Genomic DNA, 22,018 nt, shown 5'->3' on the forward strand with positions numbered 1-22,018 from the left:
AATTGATCCGGTCCCATTATTGCTTCGATCCCACAATCATCAATCAACTCAGTCAAGCTGTCGTCCGTCCTTGACTGTCCTCCACCCCTGAATATTCTTCTGCTCCTATCTCTCCTCTCCGTTGTCAGTCAGTCCGAGAAGAGGAAGGGAAAAATTAGCCCGAGTCGCCACGTGCTTGCAACTTATCGGGGAAAGGAAGTTAAGGGAGCAAAGCAGCCAGTGTGGATTACTCAATCCACCCTCAGTGCGTCTGTCTGTCCCATCCGCTAATTAAAACTAAAACCAATTCATTCCTCCCCCGACCGACTTCATCATTGTTCTTCTTCCTGTCCTTAGGGTCCCGTTTCTTTTTCTACTTTATATTTTCTTTTCCCTTCAACTCAACCGCGTTCTTGCCTCGGTGGATGCGCAATCTTTTTAGCAAATCCGGTTTCTCGATCGGCTCACCCTAGTCATTCCTTATCGTGAATAATCAACGGTTGGCTTGCATCTGCATTCCATTGACGTCGTCGCCGGGAAAAGTAACCCCGCATCCAGCCCATTTTCGACTCGACTCAATCCATACCCGCTCGGTCTAGAAACTCCACTCCGTCATAGAAATTCTCCTTATTACACTCGGGAACCTTTTCCTGTCTTCGCTCCCATCGCAATGGATGGCATCGGGGAAGGCCCCGACGGCATGGGCTTCGACATGCCCATGCTCATGAACCAGCAGCAGCAGTTCTTCGGCGGCTATCCTCACGACACTTCGCCGATCCCCTCCGCGCATCATAATGCAGCGTTTCAGGATGATACCGCAATGGGCATGGTTGATGATAGCAATGATGCCAAGAGACGGAGAATCGCAAGGGTGAGTCGCTGATCGTGCGATTTGACGCACAGCACTGGGCCTTCTGGTCGGCAATGGGCTGATCATGCTTCTTCATTCAGGCTTGCGATATGTGTCGAAAGAAGAAAATCAAATGCGATGGCAAGATGCCCAAGTGCTCCCACTGCATCAACTACAAGACCGACTGTGTCTTTACTCAGGTAGAGAAGAAGCGGAATCCGCCCAAAGGGTGAGCGTTCTTCGCTCGGCTGTGCTATCGTCTCGGTGATGCGCTAACAACGTGGGGTCCTGCAGTGCCAAATATATCGAAGGCTTGGAAAACCGATTAGGGAGGATGGAATCGCTACTACGCCTTTCGGGCCTGTTGTCAGAGGAGGATGGAGGAAAGACTGATCTTGGGACCTTGGAACGACGCCTTGCCGATCGATCTTTGGCGAATGGTGGTCTGAGCCTGCCCAGAAGCCCAGGAAAATTCAATACCTCCAACTCCAACAGCCAGTCTCAACAAGCCTCCTCGCATCACTCTACCCCTAGGGTCGAATCGCAGTCAAGTCCGCACACAGCCCCTACATCTCCGGAATCGCCGAAGGAATCCGAAAATGAAGTCGAAGGTCTGTCGGACATGATGTGCTCGCTCGTGACAAATAACTGTGGGGAAACAAGATACATTGGTCAGTACATGTATCAATATGAGATGGCTCAGAAATGCCAAGTTGACCTGCTATAACAGGATCGTCGTCGGGATTCTCGATATTCTCTCCGAAAGGCATACAGTGGGTGAATGAGAAAACAGGCGACTCATCGTTCCAGGACATGATCTCCTCCGCATACATCGATGACAACAAGTGGATGTATTGGAAGCCCGAGATCTTCAGCGACATATTCGCCCGTCGAGTCTTCAAGCCGTTGCCTCCTAAAGAAGAGGCCATGTCCCTCTTCCAGGACTTCTTCGCCAACTTCAATTGCATGTTTCCGCTTTTCCACGAACCAACTTTCATGCATCTAGTAGAGCGGCAATATTCTCGGGATCCGTACGAAGGCTCCGGCTGGTGGGCTAGCATCAACGTCGTGCTGGCCATCGCGCACAGAATTCGGGTGATGAATAATCTGGTGCCACAAGAGGAAGACAAGAAGGCGTGGCTCTACCTGAAGAATGCAATGGCCGTTCTGACTGAGCTCACGATGCGGAATACGGATCTGCTGAGCGTCCAGGCCTTGCTGGGAATGGTAAGTGGCCTTCATTGAGTGCTGGCATAGATTGCTGACACAGTCCCAGTCACTCTTCTTGCAAGGTACCCCCAACCCGCAACCATCTTTCTTCCTTGTCGCGGCAGCTATTCGGCTGTCTCACAGCATAGGGTTGCATAAGCGCGGCTCTGGGTTCGGTTTGAATCCTGTAGAAGTTGAACAACGAAAACGGGTGTTTTGGATTGCTTATTTGCTGGATAAAGAGTAAGCCGAGTCCTTCTCCTTTTGGACTGCGTTCGCTGACCTCCGACCCAGTTTATGTCTCCGTTCCGGCCGTCCACCTGTTCAGGACGATGATGACATGAACGTCGAATTACCGAGCGAAGACCCCCCTGACAATATTGGCAATGTGCCACTGTCAGATGGAAAGAGCAAGTTCAATCTCTTCAGGTCGATGTGTCGTTTTGCTACTATTGGGAGTCGAGTTTACAAGCGACTGTATTCCGCGAAGGCATCGAAACAGTCGGATGGAGAATTGCTGAACACGATCGGAGAGCTTGACAAAGAACTCGAAGAGTGGAAGGACAGCATACCACTTGACTTCCGCCCAGAGAACGAGATTAAAGCTACTCATACACCGTTGATCCTGCATGTTGTCGTTCTCCACTTTGCCTACTACAACTGCTTGACAACGATCCACCGAATGTCTGTTCATCATGGATACTGGACTAGCCGTCTTTCGAACTATGCCATTCAAGGCCTCAATGCCAGGCCCTTGAACCCAAGGGTTTTCTTGTCGGCAGTCCTTTGCGTGACCGCTGCTCGAGCGTCCATCAATCTCATCAAATACATACCGCAAGGCGACTTTGCATGTGTCTGGTCAGTACACATCTTGTTTGGCTGCATGCTTGTCTGCTAACAGGCTCTTCTAGGTTGATACTATACTATCCGGTCTCTGCATTGGTTACCCTTTTCGCTAATATCCTCCAAAATCCCAACGACGCACGAGCGCGTTCTGATGTGAAGCTGATGAATGTGGTGGTCAATTTCCTGTCGACGCTGGTATCCGATGAATCAAACGGAAGTATCAAACGCATGCTCACTCTCTGTGGCGAGTTCGAACGGATCGCGCAGGTAGTCCTCGACAAGGCAGAGAGGGAGTCCCACTCGAAGAAAAAGCGCAAGGCCACGTCCGATGACCCTAAGAACACGCAACAGCAACAATCATCCAATCCAGTTCAGTCCCCAACGACCCCCGCCACCGGAGCATCAGATGCGCCTTCCTCCGCCCGAACCGCAGTACCCCTTGCATCGTCTTCGTTTCCGGCGGCTCAAAATAATCAGCCCACGGGCAACTCACCCACTGCAGCACGCAACTTTGTCCCCGATCAAGCCTTTTCTGCAGCTGGTAGCGGTCTTCCCCCGAATCTTCAGGAAACTATACATAGTCTTACAAACCTGGGCCCCGACTTTGAAATGCTCAGCCCACACAATCTGGACGGCGTGCGATTTGGCGAGCAGCCACCCTTTGCGACGACCGCCGCCGACAACCCCCTCTCATCCTTCCAGCAACCATTCGTTCCACAAGATCTGTGGCAGATGCCGATGACTATCGAATGGGATTGGGCCGACATGTCGAACAATTTCCCGGTCTTTGGTGACACCAGCGGTCCCAGTGGCGGGCCTCCGAACGAGTCATGATGCTATGTACACGACATACACGGGGCGAACTGGTCACACATAGGACGGGAGAGGGGGGCGGAACGGGTACATGCATGCGTAACGACTACTTTTGATTTGTTATCTGTCCATTTTACTTCAACCTTCCATTCATCACATACGGGAGTTCCACGGAGTTCCGACGGGCAAGGCCGAATCTGACCCGAGGCTTTTCAGGGGAGGGGTGCGGGATCTTATGCTTCTTGGAGGGATTAGCGTTTATTATTTTTTTATATCCATTCCCCACCATCCCTAACCCCATCCATCCACAAAAAGTCCGATCATATACTTCATTCCTTCGTTTGATACCTCTCCACTAATTATATTCATTTGGTTGTCTCTCCGAAACCCCTTTGACCCTGAAGACTTGTGTCCATTTTTGTCGGAGATGTGAGAGAAAATGCCGGTATAATTTCTCTTTTCCTTCTGGACCGTGTCTTGAAACTCTTGTAGGTATACATGATCTTGTACTTACCAACAACCCTCTCTTTTCTTTCCTTAGGGAAACTTGTGATTGCTTGTGCACTAGAAGTGTATGACTGAAAGATTTTGATGTAGTGTTCAGCAGTCACCCAATGCAGATAGCACATGGATACCCTGGATACCTGTCACCCGGTGCTGGACCACCTGTCCATGCTCAATGCTGAATACAATATAGTATAGTCAGCAGTTTGATAATCCTGTTGTTGTTTTCTATACGAAGCTTCATACAGGTGGTGTACTGTACAGAAGGTCTGGCACGGGCCAGTGCCCCCGGGATGGATGCACGCTAAATCTGGACCGGAAGGTACCCGCGTCGATCCGTTCCGGCCGAAGTCGAGATCTGAAGTGGAACCCTGATTGAGTGTCCATGAGGGAATCCACCAGAGGGAATCTGGCGTCTCGGCTCATGGATAGCGCATCATTGCAGTGTGCTCAATGTTGGACTGACTGATAACGTCAAGAATCTCATGAAAGCTATGCAGATAGTACTGTATCGTACAGTGAGCTCATCTCAAAACCAAAACACCACGTTGAAACCAGACCTAAAACTCATGGGCCTGGATGATTCCATTATTTTCGGTTGTCACATACAATAAAAAATATGTCTTTGACTTCAGATCCCTACTCTTCCAGTTCCAAGCAGATCAACGGATCAAATATATGGTAGTGGTACTTGGCAATATCTGATTTTTCTCCATTCTATGCCAAACCCCTGCACGGCCCGGAATAGCGCCATCTTGTTTCCCACTAACTTTAGGCGTCAATTGCCAACTTCGTCCACCGGATCACGTGGTATCTACCAGGTCCGTCTCCTTGCTCTTCTCTGTTTCAAAGGCAATGAAGTAAACGTCGAAGGAATCACTTCTTCGGTCAATGTGGACAGACAGACATGGCTCGATTAAACCGCTCGCATTTTCTGGCCCTCGCAGTTGTTTTCCACTTACTCTATGTCTATTCTATCTTCGACATTTACTTCGTGAGCCCCGTTGTCGGGGGCATGAAGGCCCACCGCGTCCAGGTTTCTCCTCCTGCTCAACGCGTCGTGTCCTTTGTCGGTAAGGGGGACTATCCCGTTTTCTCTCTCCCCTTCAGTATCTTGTGGAAAGTCGACGGTTCTAATTCTATATAATGGTGGCTGCACTGCAGCTGACGGTCTCCGCGCGGACAAGACCTTTCAACAATTCCCCGACCCGTCCCCAGACGCCCCCACAGATGAGTCGGCGCAGATACCACGTTACTTAGCTCCCTTTCTGCGCACACGAGTGTTGGAACATGGTACCTTTGGAGTCTCATACACGCGTACCGACCGAAACGCGCCCAGGCCATGTGGCCCTTCTCGCAGGCCTCTACGAAGACGTCTCCGCTGTGACCACGGGCTGGAAGCTGAACCCAGTGGGCTTCGATAGCGTGCTGAACCGCAGCCGACATGCGTGGAGCTGGGGCAGTCCCGACATCCTGCCGATGTTCGCGCAGGGGGCCGCACCAGACCGCGTGGATACAGACATGTACAGCGCCGACGCGGAAGATTACAGCAAGGACGCCACCGAGCTAGATATCTGGGTCTTCGACCGCGTGAAGCGCTTCTTTCGTTCCGCCACCGACAACCCAAGCTTGGAGACTGCCCTGAGACAAGATCAGAACATCTTCTTTCTCCATCTGCTCGGCCTGGACACTTCCGGCCACTCTTACCGGCCCTACTCGCGCGAATATCTGCATAATCTCCAGGTGGTCGACAACGGCGTGCGCGAGATCTGCGATGAGTTGCAGGCTTTTTTTGGGGATGACCGGACGGCTTTTGTTTTTACCGCGGACCATGGGATGAGCGATTGGGGCAGCCACGGGGATGGACACCCAGACAATACCCGGACGCCCCTCATCGCGTGGGGCGCTGGCGTGGCCCGTCCCAAGGCAGGGCCCCCGGGCAGCGTGGCGGCTGGACACGATGGGTTTTCTGCCGATTGGCACCTGGATCATGTGCAGAGGCATGATGTCGCCCAGGCTGATATTGCGGCGCTGATGGCATATCTGGCGGGGGATTCCGTTTCCCGTTAACTCGGTCGGACGCCTTCCGTTGCCTTATCTCGATGCGGACGAGTCCACTCAGGCGGAAGCGATGTTGGTTAATGCGCTGGAGATCTTGGAGATGTATCGAGTCCGAGAAAGTCGTATGATGGCCTCGAAGCTCTGGTATGTGCCCTTTCCGGCACTCAGTCACGGCCAAGGTCCAAATCAAGAAGAAAGAATTGCTCGAATCCGTAATGCGATCCGTCAGGGGCATTTTCGGGGGGCGATTGAAGGCTGTGAGGATCTGATCGACCTGTCTCTTCAGGGCTTGCGATACCTACAGACCTATGATTGACTCTTTCTTCGAGCTCTGATCAGCGTCGGCTACCTGGGGTGGATGGCCTTCGCTCTCACGAACGCGCTCAGCCACTTTGACCTACCAAGCGCAGATAATAGTCTTAAGCCAAGACGTTCTACTGTCCGCCTCACCGTGATGGGATTTGTCAGTCTTGCTCTTCTGGTGAGACTGTACTCGCAGAAGTCTCCGATGCAATATTATGCGTACGCTGTTTTCCCGGTCTTATTCTGGGCTGAGGTATGGGCCTGTCAAGATACCTGGACCCAGGCCATTAGGGCACTTTCCACACGGATATCCGCCAGCAACGTGACTGCAGATGTGGCCGGGGTGCTGCTCTTGGGCCTGCTCTTAGAGGCGATCGTAAGTTTCGGTACCCTGCTCGTGCGCACCTTATGTTTACCTAGCAACAGGTTCAAAGTTATCATGATCGCAGGATTTACACACTCATCTACATTCTCGCCCTCTTCTGGCCCGCTATCTATGGCATTGATTTTATCCGTGCCAATCGCCTCGTATGTTTGGCGTGGGCAGTTCAATGTGGTGCTATGAGCATTTTCACCCTTCTTCCGGCCATGAAAACGGAGGATACTACTTTGATGTATGTTCAGCCCGGTTATATCGCATGCGGATTGAGATGATTGCCAGTTAACATAACGAATAGCACCTTATAACGAATAGCACCTTGGGTGGTCTCCTCATGTTTTCCTGCGGTGTCTTGTATATCATCTTCGAACCGACAATACTCCAACGAGCATCATTAGGAAATGTGGTTGAGATTGACCGGTTAGGAAGATTGCTTCTGATGTTCCAGGTCGGATTAGTACCTTTGGCCATATGTATGACGCGGTCCGCAGCGGCCTCCCTGCAGTCTAGAGAAGGACTCCCTCGTCCGACACAGATCCTAGGATGGACAATACTCGGTCAGTACACCACTCCTGCGGCATACCAAGATTAACCTGTACCAGTGACGTCCTTTATCCTCCCGTTCTTCGCTCTGCGGACCAGACGCCACCACATTTACCAACTAGTAGTCCTCTTCTTCACATTTGCCCCACTATTCATACTCCTCACTATCTCCTACGAGGACCTCTTCTACTGCTGCCTGCGCGGCACGCTCTTCACCTGGGTACAACTGGAGTCTAAAGTCTCTGACTACCACCCAGAGCAGCCCGCAACCCCATCCATCGCCCGAAAATCACCACAACTCCGGCCCCTCCGCTTCTCCGACGCGCGCATTGCCCTCTTCTTCCTCTACCTGTCTCACTCCGCCTTCTTCAGCACCGGGAACCTCGCCTCGATCTCCTCCTTCTCCCTGGACGCCGTGCTGCGTCTCCTCCCGGTCTTCGATCCCTCCAGCCAGGGCGCCCTCCTGATCCTCAAGATCCTGGCGCCCTTCGTGCTCGTCTCGGCGAACCTGGGGCTCTTGACCCGCGCGCTGCGCCTGCGGCCTGGGGCACTCTTCGTGCTGGTCGTCGCCGCGAGCGACTATCTGACGCTGCGGTTCTTTTGGTGCGTCCGGGATGAGGGCTCGTGGCTGGAGATCGGGGAGAGTATCACGGTGTTTGTGCTGGCGTCGTTGCTCTGTGGGTTTGTGGCGGGGCTGGAGATGGTTGGGGAGGGGGTTGTAGGGGGGCGCGAGGGGCGCGAGGGGGTCGATGGTGCTGAGGGGGTTGCTGTGGGCACTGAGACGAAGGCCAAGCCTTCATGAGGTGTGTGTGTGTGTGTGTGTGTGAAAAGGCAAGCTCCATTAACCCTCACTTCAAGCCTCAGACCACTCATCAAAAGACCTTGGACACCATGATACCTTTTCAATTCTCCTTGGGGACCTCTCCAGCTGATACGACGTGCTGATTACACGATACGCCGAGGTATAGAACAATCAAAATCTTATCTCTCACACTCCTCGCCATCCAAATTCGCCTGCACAGTTCTGTACCACTAGCGGCATCAAAGATGTGGTGTGCTGTGCAGTATTGTATCTGCGAGCCCCAGATCGATATATAAATCACTCCCCGTAACCAACGCTTGCGCAGCTCCCAGTATGGCCGCAGAATGACTCTATACACCAATAGAACACCTGATAGGAGGTTCCGATTGAGGAGTGTACAGATATCATCCGACTGCTGTTTTAATTTTACTATCGAATGTCAAGTCAAGACAAAAGTGGTTATAGCAACCGGTAGACTAGGCTAGCCATGGATGGGCACCCCAATTCCGAGAGAGCTGGGTGATGGGGGGGAAGGCAGGTCGAAACTTGCGCGAAAAAGGAGTGCAATGCAACATCCAAGTCCGACTGGCGATGGAGCATGAGCCGGGAGTCAGCGGAAGAACGCACACACACACACCCTTCACTCGCAACCAACGCAGAAGATTCCCTTGGGGAAAACTGCGGTGGTCGTTGATGTAACTAATGGCTTATATGTAGAGAGGTGCTTGACAACCAGTAGCTGGCTGCTTGAACCCCCACCCACCCTTTGGCCTTCCACTGTGCCGTGGGGGGGGAATGCGAACTTTATGGGGTGAGTTTAGTCAAAACTTATTAGGGCTCTAGATCCCTCTGGGCCTTGAAGAAAAAAACAAAAAAAAAAAAAAACAAAAAAATCCTTAACTCAACAGTCCAACCAATGTCTACTAGAGTACTGTATACTGCGTTACTGAAGTTCAACCCATCAGTTCCCCCCGCCCCCTCAGTTGCTTGCAAATCTCCTTGCCCTAGGGTGTTGTACAGTACAAGACAAAGCGCCCAGCTGAAGGTACATACATGTACATAGTAACGATTAACCAAGTTCCCCCCCCCCAGTGAACAGGGAACAGAGAACAGTGCACAGGAACCGAATGAATCACCTCTTGTGCCGCAAGTGTGTGTTTGCCGTCCTCGATGTATAGAAAGAAGCTCTAGGCCACGGCGTGGGCTCTCGGGGCCCGTGCGTGCCTGACAACAGCAGCAGCAGCAGCAGCAGTAAGGGCATCCGTCTCCTTTCCCCCCTTGGCTATATACTGCGGACCGCCAGAATCAGTTGGCTCACTCAGGCCCCGCACCAGCGCCAGCAGCTGCTTACTATACTAACAGCGGAGATTTTAGTATTGGCCCCGGTGGTGATGATGATGATGATGATGATGATGATTATCTGGTTTGTAAGGTTAGACCTTCTGGCGCAAAGGTGGCGAGCGGTTTATCAAAGAGCTGGCGTTGAAAACAAAATGCTCCCTGGGTCGCCCCGCTTTTCGATAGCAGGCGGGGTAAAGTTGGATAGGGTGAGGATAATGAGGAGAGGATTCCTGTATAGAAGTGTATTGACGTGGACGGAAATAGAGGGAGAGGATGGACTATAGTCTAGGATAAGTCTGGCAATGCAATCGCGAGATATCGGCGATATAAACTGGTTAGCGAACCCTAGATCACAGCCGGAGGTAAGGCGGGACAAGCACTCTTTACCTCCATCCCCCTGCGCTGATCATGTCATACGGGCAGGTAGCTATGCAGTAGTGGCTGCAATGGAGGCTCTAGGTCAATCACTCCAGTGTGCTCAGTGAACATAAAAGCAGCACAAAGTTCGACCTGACGCGGAAGGGGAAGTCGCTGGGTTTCTGCAGCAATCCAGTTCAATACTAAGGAGAGTACATACTGTAACTTAGCTACCACTTATCCTAGTGATGGCATTATGTCATGGTAAGAACCAGCGCTAGTGGCTGTCTACCTTATACGAACAAATCCAGTTAATTGACTCAACAAGGTTGATTGATATAGTTCAGGTTAAGGTTAAGATAAGATTTCCCTTTATACAAACAGAAAAGGACAGAGAACGAAGCAGAACATGAAGTGGTAGAACCAATTCGTCCCGTCTGCCCCATTCTTCCAGACAAAATGAGATGGAGTCGGTCGATACCGTGAAACTCGACGGACTAGAGATGGATCGCAGATGACCAGTCGCCGTTGGAGTGGGCGTGCATCGGGTTTGATCACCCCGGATGTGGATCAGACCAGAACACTCTCCGTCAAGTCTGAAGAACACAACAAGCCCAAATGCAAAGGTGGAAGTACAAGATGCGTGTTTGCAGTTGCTTCGAGAAAATTTCTCCCCGCATGGGCTCCCGCATGGGCTAAAAAGTACAGCGGACAATTCACAAAAAAACGAGAAAAAACATATGAAATTGGTATAGGTGGAGTCAGTCAGTGGGTGTGTGGTAAGAGTGGTAGCGGCAGACAATCCAGTCACAAGCCGGCGCTGGGGTTATACAAATAGATATAGAAAATCTGCGATACATGCAAAAGGGGTGTTCCAACTCCAACACGAGAAATAGAATATCAACATTTACAAAAAGTCACGCAATCTCGTACATGTCATCAGGGTGATGTGGTGGATGGCTGTCAGTGCAGCGGTTCGGCGGGAAGATAGAAGGAGGGAGGTCGGATAGGAGAGCGATGGGTGAAAGGAGTGTGAAGGCGGGTCATGAGGCTTCCATCTATTCTTCCATTCGGCCGAAGATACCATCGTCGTCGTCGTCCGCCTGGGCTGGCCGACTGCTGAAATCGACGTCGGCGTTGCGGGTTTGTCGCTTGGCACGGTCGGTTGCAGCACCACCCGTTCGGACTTCGCGCTCATCGGAGACCTTGTAAGACAGCGACGGGTTATAAGAAAGAGAGAGGAAGAGGTTGGAAGTGGTGTTCGAGAAGGCCGAGTTGGCAAGGCCTGCGTTGGACTGGTCCAAGCTGTGGCTTTCGCTGTCCGAGGGACTGCGTTGGTCGAGGAATCGAGTCGGGAGGGAAGGCACTGGAGGCACGCTAGGAGACAGCGGCACCGGCCCCATGCGAGGGGTGCCAAAATTGCAGAGACCGATCGCGGCTGCCAGATCAGCCTCGTCGTCCTCGTGCAACTTGGCTTCCGCAGTGGAAGGGCGGGTGTCAATGCTCGAGTGCCGCATGTGAGAAAAGGCTGGAGATGCCCAGGGAGCGCTGCTCGTGAACGAGCTTGAGGGGCCGGACTGATATGAGTGAGAGAAGAGACCCGAAGCATTGCTAACGCTGAATCGCTTGTCGGCCGTGGGTTCCATGGCCATGTCTTCATCGTCGTCCTCGTCCTCGTCCATTGGAGGCGGGGTCGTCTCCGCGGAACTGAGACCCTCTCGAAGCTCCGACGATGCGTCCGGTGAGGAGGCCGAGATCTCCGAGTCGGCTTCGGCGTTCTCATCGGAATCCTCCTGAGTCATCGTAACCAGCACAGAGGCGGCTTCCAGCAATTGCACCTGTTGGTGCTTGGAGATCAAAAGTTTCGAAGTGATGGCCCACGCAGGGTCATGTTCCCACCTGTATATCCAATAAACGTCAATTTACTGCGATCCACCAGGAGGAGAAGAGAGTTGGAGGGAGCGGAATGACCACGAAGGCGACCTGGGACAGAGCCGACATGGCGCATTTGCTCCGGACCGAGCCCGATGGCCGGATGGCATAGGGGGAGGATACACACATATGCTTGGACAAGCAGCTGCCATGCTTATACCCTTTCCCGCAACGCTCGCAGCGAAGCTCGGCCATGGATCGCTTTCCCTCGGGTTTGACCAGGTGGGCACCTTCGCTGGCCCGGCGGTTGCGGTTCTTGGTGGTGACGGGCTTGGCCGCTGGGTCACTGGGATCCGAGGAATCTGGCGCGGCGTTTTCGGAGATGGTTGCGGGGGGTACGACGGGGGTGGTCTGGGAAGGGGAGGTTTTGCGAGCGACCGGGGGTTCCTGGCTGGGGCTGTTCATACTGCGAGACAGATAAGAGCCGAAGCCGGAGGGGGCTCCGACCGAGCTAGACTCCCAGCCCTTTCGACTCCCACGGCGGTGTGCGGGCATCGGAATTCCCATGGAATCGCCCGATTCTTTCAAGGATGCAGCGACCGCAGCAGCGGCCGCATTAGCAGCAGCAGCAGTGGTGACACTCTTGCGACGAGTCACCCGATGATTGGCGTTGACCGCACCGAGCGAGATGGAGTGTGAGTGGTGACGGGAGTTGGATTGAGGAAGAGGGCGAGAGAGGGACAATTCCTATTTTATGGAAGATCGGAGTTGTTAGTCGGACATATTGTCTGGGGGGAGTGGATTCAATAGCGCTGACTGTCCGCAGAGCACGCCATCCACGGAGAAAGTCCAGGGGAAAGGAAAGAGTGCACGTTACCTTGAAGGAGGCCATGTTTAGTACGTGGACTGTCGGGCTGTCAATCCCGTGCAGTCCAGAGGTAGTAGTAGTATTGAATAGCACCAGAGAGGAAATCTGAGTGGTATGGTTTAGCGGAGGTGGTGGAGGGATCGTAGTCGAACAGTAGAGAAGTAGTGAGGAAGCGGGAGGTGGAGGGAGGAAAATGAGAAATAAATTGAAAGAGAAGTGAGGCAAAGAAATTCAGCTGGCGGGCAAAATCCAGGGATACGAGCGGCAGAGCAGGTACCTGTCAGGCTAAGCACGAGCAAGGTTCAGGGCCAACCACAAGGTAGTACGTGAGTGATTTAACGGGGCAATTGGGAGAGGGAGTCAATTGGGATGATTAGGAGGAGGATGGATATAGAGAAGGGGAAGGGGAGAGAGAAAAAGGAAGCGTTGTAGAAGAAGAGGAGAAAGAGGCAGAGGCAGAGAGGGGAAATTGAAAGTAAGAGGGGAAAGGGTTGAAGGGGGAGGGAGAGGAGAGAGAGAGAGAGCAAGAGGGACAAAAAAGGGAAAAAGAAAAAAATAATAATAATAATAATAATCAAAAATAAAATAAAATAAAACAGGAGATCAGAGTAAGTTACTATGTAAGTCAATCAAGTAAAGTTAGGGAAAAGAAAAGGTGTTAAGCAGCAGCTGCTGCAGGAAAGAGAGAGCGAGAGAGACCAGAGGAATGAATGAATAGAACAAGTGAATGAATGGATTGGATGGCTGCACGAGGTCCAGTCTAGTACGGTTACTGCTGATAATACTGATAGTAGGAGAGATTAGTTAATTACATTGCATCAGTCATCAATACCCAGGGAATTAATTGCTAAATTTATTTTTATTTTGAAAGAGAGGGGGAATCATTGTTAGATACTAATACTATCTATCATACTAGTCTAGTTAGTATACTACAGATAGGGACCTTTTATCTAGGTAGTTGGTAGTCTAGTGACTACAGTTTTGCGGGGGGGGGGGGGGGGGGGGGGGGGGGGGGTTTAATGTTTTTTCTCCTTCAATTCAACTGATGTTGTTGATTCATCTTCCTCACTGCTCACTGTCTCCCTCTCTTCCCCTCTTGAATTCCCCCTCTTCTATGAATTTATTTTGGTTTCCTTTCCCCATGCAATTCAAAACGAAATAGGCAAACCCGCGAGAGAGGATTGGTTGTAAATGACTGGATTGGGTTTTTGCTAGTAAAGCAGCAATGCGGGGGTCGGGCGATCCGCTCTGGATTCGACTCAATTACCGTCCAAAAACCAAAAATTCCCAAAGCTGTTTGTCCACGCGGATCTTTTCCCCAGGCAAAAGCAAAGCAGAGCAGAGTACTCCGTCAAGCAGAGCATCTTTTCTTTTTGGGTTGATTCTGGAAAAGACTTAAACTACCCCATCTCCAACCCACTCACCAAGAAAACCAGCGAATGGATCTCTGAGAACACCGAACACCGAACACCGCGGAACAAATTAATTTTCAAGGGCAGTCAGGGCTGGGCCGGTTCCTGACTAACAAACCAGCAACAGAACACGGAGCAGGAGCAGCGAAACCAGGCAGTTCTGGGATGTTATTTGCTCCACTCGCATCTGCCTTCCGAGAAGTGGAATCGTGGATGATATCAACCAGTGCTCGGAATTCAGAACGATTGGGTCCAGACAAAGAAGATTTCCCCAAGTTTCAGTAAGAAAAGAAAAAAAAAAAAAAGTTGAAGTTGACACTCAAATAATTTTTTGAGAGTCTTACTCTTGTAGTGTTTTGGCATGACTCTGCAGCAGAGTTATTGTTGTGGTAGTGGTGATTGTTTTTGTTTGGAGGCGGAGAAAGGCCCAGCTCCGGTCACCTGCGAGGCTACTAAGGACAGTACGTTGTGAGGACCCATCAGCTGGTGCTTCTGCAATGGGAAGCTGGCCAAATCCTCCGAACCTCCTCCCTCCTCTCCTCAGTCCGGATCATCCATTCTTCATTCTTTGTTTCTCTTCTTCACAAAGAACCATCGGAGGTTTGAATAAGAATCATGGAAATGATTCAGAAATACATGTAACAAAACAAAAAAAAAAAGGCAAACAAGAAAGTCCTTTTCAGGAGGGATTTCATTGTGCCACGAACAATCATTGATGGGCCCGGACACAGTGTGTAACTTGCTTACGACTGGCGACTTGCTGCAACTTCCCAAAAATCACTCAGGCAGATCGGGGCCTCCCGCCCCCGTGGCCGTCGATAGCCAGCCATGACCATACCGTAATTACGCCACCCTTCATCGACCGGTCTAGGGCCTGGAATAGGGTGGGGAGCATGATGTCATTTCCGCCAGCTGACCGTACTGTACGGGGCTTGGAGAGAGGGGCCGGGGGAAGCGCCCGCCCCGGGTGAGTTCGGTACCGTCACGGTAACTGGTACGTGGTGGTACAGTACGCTCGGTCGGTACAATACTGTACGAACTGACACAGTGAACCCGACCTTATCTCCAGTCCTCCAGCCCAGTCAGCAAGCAAGCACGCAAGTTTAAACTCAACTCGTCTCCTCTCCTCTCACCAGGTGTTCGTGGGTCACGGAGTGTGTAAGTTGCTCAGTCGATCAGTCAATCCTTCTGGATACCCCGTGACATGTCTTCCACCCCTCTCGAATAATAAAAAGTCGTGGACCTACCTCATTCCCGACTACGTTGAATTCTGTCCACTTTTCAAACCCATGGTGGACTCTTGAGTCTCCCTGATCTGCCAACCAGCTGGACCCAGTGGGCTGGCTGGCTGGCAGACAGACAGACAGACAGACAGACAACAAACAACAGACAGACAGTCTGGCCGTGGCCCTCAAGTGGAGTCGCCCACCACATCACCCTTTCCCCTACTCCGTACTCCTCTTTTTATGAGTATCCATCCCTTAACCCTTTCCCTATCGATGGATCATCCTACGTCACGATCGCTGAGCCTGACCGTCGGACTGTCTGACTGCTGACCTGGCGAAAATAAATTCCCCCCTCCCTTCCCTCCCCCCCCTTCACTGTCGTTCCTGATCGACGAAGGATTGCCAGGCACGCGGACATCGGAGTCTGAACCGAACCGGGTTTTGCAAGAAAAAAAACATTCCAAGGGAATGCCATGTGTTATTGCCCATCACACAGAAAAAAAAACTGGATTGCCTAGCGGTCAGCATTCATGAAATTCTTGTTGAAGAACTGCTGCCCAGTTTGGGGGGAGAAACAGAAAAAAAAAAGAATCCCAACTTCGGGATGACGTTGTGCACATTCCAGAGGGATCCACTTCGACCTCACTTCTGCCGGAGGTCCATCATCGCGCAATCCCTTTTCCTGCTGCTGCTGCTGCTGCTGCTGCTGCTGCTGAGAAAAGAGAAGGTAAAATAACTGGGAGACACAGGTTTCAGAAAATTCCGAGAAGACTTGCTGTGTTGGTCTGAAGCAATTGCGCCTCTGCGCCAAGAGCGTATTCGATGCAGTTGTTGCTGCTGTTGCTGCTAATACTGTGGACAGAGTGGAGTCCTCGGTTCCAGGATCGAAGAAAGGTAGCTCACAAACAGTCCAACAAAAACAATTGACCGTCAACCAGTCAGGCAGGAATCCGATTCCGCGGGCGACGTGCGGAAAGCTAGAGACGCTCGCCATTCGAACGTTCGGCCAAAATCCCTGCGACGAGGATCTGCAGCCGCAGAGGTGGTCCGATTGATCGATGAGACCGACCACCTGTCAACCGCCCAGTCAGCACGAAATCGCCCGACAGTTGGTTGCCCTGTCGGCAATTCATCTTTCAGGTTCGTTTGCTTTGCATAACGCCATGCTAGAATCGGGATCCTGAACAGCAATGGCCATCATTTTGTTTTCTTGTCCATAGTCTCACCCCCAATCGTAAGATAAGCTTCTGGGTGATAGACCCTGATTAGAGGCATTGAGGAAAGTCAATCAATTATGGAGTAACCAGGGCCACGCGTGGCGTTCTGGTGGGTACAACAGCGCGTGGACCTGTGTAAATGTCTCTCACGGAGATAACCAACATCTATGCCACAGCACATGTGTATAGTATGCGAATAAGAATACACTTACCCCGGAGGATCTCCGCTCTACGACCACCGAGATGTTCCCTCCCCCACTTCACGACTTCAACTCCCAACTCCCAAACCTCCCGAAAAATGAGATGGCATACTCTAATGCATAGTCTCTACTCATACTCACAGAAAATCAAGATCTAATCAACCACCCGCTGAAAGCAAACCGTACAGACACCCTGCCCTTCCCTGCCCCCGAAGCGAAACCTGGGATACTCGACCCTGCCCCAAACCACCAACCGATCCTTCTGCCCATCAGCAGCAGCAGCAGCAGCAGGAGCAGTAAACCACTCCACCAACTCCTCCTCCGTCCAGTTACAACTCGTCACCACGAGGAACCCGCCCGGACGCACCAACCCCCTGGCGATGCCGGGGTACCGTTCACAAACCCGCCTCTGCACCATCTTTCCCCCCTTCCTCTCTTGACCTTCCCCCAGCCCCTCAGTCCCCTCAGTCCCCTCCGCACCCTCCGCATCCTCCCCCTCAGAACCCGACACCACCTCCGCCGACAAAGAAACAGCATCAAACGTCCCCTTATCCAACACAATATCGAACCCCCGGCGCTCGTACGGAAACCACGCCAGCCCTTCAGGAACCACACTAGTAGCACCAGCACCAGCACCAGCACCAGCAGAAGAAGAGGATGAGGGCGAGGAGGAGAGGATATCCCACTCCTCGAAGCGAATATCCATATTCGTCCCCTCCCGGTCCCCTGGGCCCTGCCCTTCACCCCCCTCCCCCTCATCCTCCCCCTCATCCGAATCCTCATCCTCCTCATCCGAATCCGAGAGATAAGCCCGATGGATCCGCAACGCCTGCAACCGCCTCGCAAGCTCCACGCTCTGCGCCGAATAATCCACGCCGACCATGGCGCCCCGGAAGCCGCCGCGTTTCCGGAGCAGCGCCAGCATGCTGCCGTTGCCGGTGCCGAGGTCGAGGATGGAGGGTTGCTGCGGCGGCTGCGCTCCGCGGTTTACCCCGGTTTGAGCGTCGGCGTCAGCCTCAGCCTCAGCATCGGCTGCATGGCCGGGGAGGGGGTGGGTGGTGGTGGTGTGGCACGGCGCGAGGGGAAAGGTCTCGTCGGTGAGGAAGTCCAGGACTTTGGCGGGGGCGTTGTGTTCCGAGAACCAGGAGGTGCCTGGGTCGGAGTCGTCGTCGATGTCGTCTTCGGATTCTTCGGAGGGTTCTTCATCGGAGGAGGTGGTGGAGGAGGAGGTGGTGGTGGTGGTGGGTTTGGTGGTCGAGGAAGACGCGATGGGAGCGGGTTGTTTGGAGGAGAGGTGGGAGAGGGTGCGGGCGTAGTAGGTTTCCCAGCTATTCCATCGTCAGTCGGTGAGTTCTCTTTTCGCGCATTCTCAGGAATGCTCAGGGAAAGGCAGGTGGTGTCAACCCGAAAAAAAAAAGCGACAGAAAAAAAAAAAAAAAAATAAGAGGGGTAGCGGGGTAGAAACAGTCTTTCTAACTTACTAGTCCTTGGTGCCGAGTTCACTCGGTTCTAAATATGTGGGATGTTGGTCGGTCATGGTGGAATTGTGCTGACCCTTCTCCGTGGGCAATGGACAATGGGCAATGGCCTTGATGGTGTCCTGGTTGTTGGTCCTGGGTGGGAAGTGGATGGTTGGAGCGTCGACAAAAAATTGCCTTATCCGCCAACTTCTGGAGTTCTCCCCGGATCCCGAGACTGATCCGTGCGCTAACTACATACACACATAGCACTAACTACTTCCTGAATATTACTTTACTTTCTACTCCTACACAACACAACAACATCTTCTCGCTACAACGCGAATGTCACATTTCACCAACAAACCAATAAGCCTAGGGTATTCCGCAGCTGGATGCCACTTGCATGCCACATGCCTGCCACAACCAGATAAAGAAATGAGAATAGTATTACAAGTTATCAGGCACGTCACGATTCCTCGCCGCCCTTTATCTTTTATAACACCACGACGCCGCTTGTCCAGGAAGCATGCATAATGTTGAGCCCATGGCCTTCAATGCAAAAGATAGAGAAATGAACGAAATAACGACCGTAAAGCCCGCTTTGGTCATCAACTCATCAATTAGATGAAACAGGTAATGAATGTGGATGGGAAGAAAAGAAAGGAATGTAGATGCCACAACGGCCAGAGTGAAGATGTAAAGGAATGTTGCCCTGACGCTCGGGTCAGAATGAAGTGGTGGTAGTCATGGAATCATTTCGCAGACCGATGCCCAATGGCCAGTCCGATCGAAGACATTATGGCAGAATTACAGAAATTCATCAATATTTCTCATAATCAACCTCTCATTCCCGGGTGGCGGAGACCGCGGATCCGCTATCCGCGATCGGAACCGCAGTCCGTTGAGGCCATCATCCTCGAGGACATCGGAAACCGATCGCGAGATAGGCGCGGCCATAAAGTCCGTCGTCCTCGGTGAGAAGAGAGCGTTGGATTCCTCAGACCCTTCCCGCACGAACATGTCGGTCTTAGCCAACGAGTACGGTCCGGCTTCGGAGTGCCATGGGGGTGGTGCCGGTTTGGCAGGTGTAGTATCGCTTGTCAACCCGGTATGGAAGCTCTGGCGTAAGGGCAATGGCCGGGGTGAGATGCTTCGTTTGTGCGAAAGAGACTTGGTAAATCCAAGACTCTCAATGGACACGGGCGTGGTCTGGTTGGTGGAGGGCACCGACAAAGAGCTCATCGATGCTTGTGACATAGCATTGGACGAATGGGGTTCAACATCGGAGTATACACTCTCATTGCCAGGAATACAGGTCTCGACCGACTCTCGCTTTTCGGCTCGTGAACGCCGCTTTTCGGTGTCATTTGGCGAGCTTTCGCCGAACCACTCTTCAGGGGCGGCTTTGGACAAACCCCCGCGGAGGAGGCGGGAGCGGAAATCCGTCAGCTGGTAAATGAGACTCATGTTGGGCCCAACCCAGCGGCTGCGCCCCTTCACAATCTCGTACATCGAGTTGAAATCCAAGTCTCGGTTCTTGAAAAGACCATAGGCGATCACCAACGAGGCTGATCGGCTGGCGCCCAGCTGGCAATGCACAAGGACTTTCTTTCCATCTGCGATGCGGGAGTCGATCAGCTCGCATAGTGGGTATAGGTCCTCCAGGATCTCCGAGTTATGATCCCAGCCGACGTGGACATATTCCGGTCCGGATGCTTCACTTTTCGGAGTCGCCGGCAGCGATGCCTTACTTGGGGGATATTCAAATGCGGATTTGAATGATGTTTCCGAGGCGGCGGTCCATGGTTCCGCAATAGAAAGGCGCTTGGGACTGACGGACCCATTGCGCAGTGCGCTCACCACAGTCTCGGTGTTGGCGCTGGCCTTAGTAAACGGGTTTGCGACCTCCTTAGCCACATTCACAACAACGTCAAACTGGGATGCCTCTTGCGCAGTCGGTTCCAAGTAGAGAAAAACGCCAGAATCATAGATTTGAATGGGCCCATTGGGGTAGCCTCGCTCGCTACGCCGCGTCGATTCTCTAGAGTCCAGATGATCGTCCTCCTCCTTCAGCTCATGCAACACCCCACCAGAAGCGGAATCCTCATCCTCTACAGTCTGTAGGGGTGACAAGTTGCTCTCCGACGTAGCCGAGGGTCGCCGGGCGCCATGATGCGTCATGGGTCGAGGTAGCTGCATGCCACCCTTGGGACCGAAAGAAGGAGAAAAGACAGAGGTCAGGGAAGGCGAAGATTCGGTATGGCGCAGTGAGTGCGGGGTGGGAGGAACAAGCTCAGTGATGTTGTTGGAAAATGACCTGTCGAACCCGGGCGTGCGGATGGTCAAGTTTGCTGGTTTGCGGCGCATACCCTTGAGAGGCATGTGCACAGGAGACGGGGGAGCGGAGAGATGGTGTGAGGTCCCTTCGACCATAGATGCTGTTGCGATGGGTGGGCGCGACTGGGACGGTGGCGGCATCCTCAGTGAGAGGTTTTTGAGGTTTCGTGCCCGTCTGCCTGGAGAATCGGGCCGTGGAAGACTAGCGCCATCTGAAGCAGGTTGGGAAAGGCTGTTAGTCGACGATGACTGGCTTTCGAAGTTTCGCGCCGGTGGCATGGTGAATTTGTTGTTGAACGCCAAGGGCATGGACGAGGGAGATTCGGGAGAGGAGCTCGGAGATGTATCCGCCACAGATGGCGAGTCGAATGTTGAGATGGTAGTCGTGGGCGAAGAGTCGGCGGAACCTGATGTCACGGAGGAAATACTCGCACGATGTTGGAAAGGAAAGGGACGGCGGGTCGAGGTATTGATGGTGACATTGGTGGGCAGACGGAGAGGTTTGAGTGCTGTGTTCCGCGCCTCCTTCTCGGAGAAGTCAAGCGTGCGCCCGCCAAAAACTGACATGAAGGAGGGAAACGAGTCCGGGAGTGTTGGAGCGCTGGTCTGCACCGGCATGGTTGTTTCAGATGTTGGTGAGATACACCTACGTTTGAAAGGGATCGTTGCCCTTTCCGGATCGCAGCTGTAGTGAAGAGTCGGCGCGAACACTGGGGCACAATTGTTGTGGCCAGCTCCAAGAAAACAAGGTAGAGTCGCACTTGCTACCAGCGCAAATGACCTTTTGTTTAGACAATCAGCTTCCATGTTTCAGGGTAAGTTGTTGGTTTTCGGCAGTAGAAGCAAGCACAGCTGCAAGGAGAGTGAAACCGGTTCGAGGATCGGCCAGCTTCGTGAAATGAAAACAACAGAGCTAGTAAGGTCTGTAGAAGCAACAAAGAAGAGAACAGGATCGCATATGCACGCAAAAGCAGAGATTCGCAGTTGATGTCCTAAATGGAGTCCGAGATCAGGAACATACCAAGGAATGCTGCAAGAGAAGGATATCCTCTTGAGATCAGTCAGTAAAGTGTTTGAGGTGAAGGATTGAAAATTGAGAGATCTCAAATGAGAAGCAGCGACGAGAACATGAAGTTCGAATGAAGGAGAGGAAAAGAAGCTTTAGGTATAGTTCTTCATGAAAGAGGTTTTGGAAGTAAGTGAATATGCAACTAGGGTTTGGGGGGGAGGAGGGAGAATTGCCGCCCGGGGAGAGTAACAAAGTGGGCAGTCGTTCCTCCGGGGAATGACGACAGAAAACGTGGGTGGGATTGCTCTCAGTCGCAAACGACTGCCCACCACCACTCAAAGGAACGGCACGGACAAGTCGCAATGCCAGGCAGGCAGGTGGAAAAGGTCCCTGCGTCAAGGGAAGAGGGAGGGGGGTGGGAACAGGGAGG

General features: G+C 52.4%; 5 protein-coding genes across 5 annotated transcripts; 2 read left to right on the top strand and 3 right to left on the bottom strand.

The window, feature by feature from the left end:
* Positions 1 to 649: 649 nt before the first annotated feature.
* On the top strand, positions 650 to 3,718 carry atrR (transcription factor atrR; the record flags this gene model as incomplete). The annotated part of the gene is made up of 7 exons (XM_025668133.1): positions 650 to 850; positions 931 to 1,058; positions 1,124 to 1,500; positions 1,560 to 2,056; positions 2,106 to 2,281; positions 2,333 to 2,896; positions 2,950 to 3,718. 7 exons carry the CDS (start codon positions 650 to 652, stop codon positions 3,716 to 3,718), a joined length of 2,712 nt encoding a protein of 903 aa, XP_025526207.1.
* Positions 3,719 to 5,108: 1,390 nt separating this feature from the next.
* On the top strand, positions 5,109 to 8,432 carry BO86DRAFT_420230 (GPI ethanolamine phosphate transferase 1; the record flags this gene model as incomplete). Its single annotated transcript, XM_025675185.1, has 9 exons — positions 5,109 to 5,274; positions 5,366 to 5,518; positions 5,562 to 6,259; positions 6,315 to 6,519; positions 6,592 to 6,941; positions 6,986 to 7,179; positions 7,260 to 7,501; positions 7,547 to 8,205; positions 8,319 to 8,432. The coding sequence occupies 9 exons, from the start codon at positions 5,109 to 5,111 to the stop codon at positions 8,430 to 8,432; spliced, it is 2,781 nt and encodes a 926-aa protein (XP_025526208.1).
* A 2,613-nt stretch (positions 8,433 to 11,045) lies between these two features.
* On the bottom strand, positions 11,046 to 12,751 carry BO86DRAFT_401089 (putative C2H2 finger domain protein; the record flags this gene model as incomplete). The annotated part of the gene is made up of 3 exons (XM_025673750.1): positions 11,046 to 11,886; positions 11,924 to 12,606; positions 12,737 to 12,751. 3 exons carry the CDS (start codon positions 12,749 to 12,751, stop codon positions 11,046 to 11,048), a joined length of 1,539 nt encoding a protein of 512 aa, XP_025526209.1.
* A 4,076-nt stretch (positions 12,752 to 16,827) lies between these two features.
* Positions 16,828 to 18,409, bottom strand: BO86DRAFT_457349 (putative S-adenosylmethionine-dependent methyltransferase). The gene is made up of 2 exons (XM_025677218.1): positions 18,264 to 18,409; positions 16,828 to 18,110 (listed from the first exon to the last, which is right to left on the bottom strand). Exons 1-2 carry the CDS (start codon positions 18,317 to 18,319, stop codon positions 16,937 to 16,939), a joined length of 1,230 nt encoding a protein of 409 aa, XP_025526210.1. The 5' UTR covers positions 18,320 to 18,409; the 3' UTR covers positions 16,828 to 16,936.
* Positions 18,410 to 18,684: 275 nt separating this feature from the next.
* On the bottom strand, positions 18,685 to 21,296 carry dspD (putative protein-tyrosine phosphatase). The gene has a single exon (XM_025666116.1). It carries the CDS (start codon positions 21,195 to 21,197, stop codon positions 19,050 to 19,052), a length of 2,148 nt encoding a protein of 715 aa, XP_025526211.1. The 5' UTR covers positions 21,198 to 21,296; the 3' UTR covers positions 18,685 to 19,049.
* Between the last annotated feature and the right edge of the window lie 722 nt (positions 21,297 to 22,018).

The sequence above is a fragment of the Aspergillus japonicus genome (assembly GCF_003184785.1).
Source record: "Aspergillus japonicus CBS 114.51 unplaced genomic scaffold BO86scaffold_36, whole genome shotgun sequence".
Lineage (NCBI taxonomy): Eukaryota > Fungi > Ascomycota > Eurotiomycetes > Eurotiales > Aspergillaceae > Aspergillus > Aspergillus japonicus.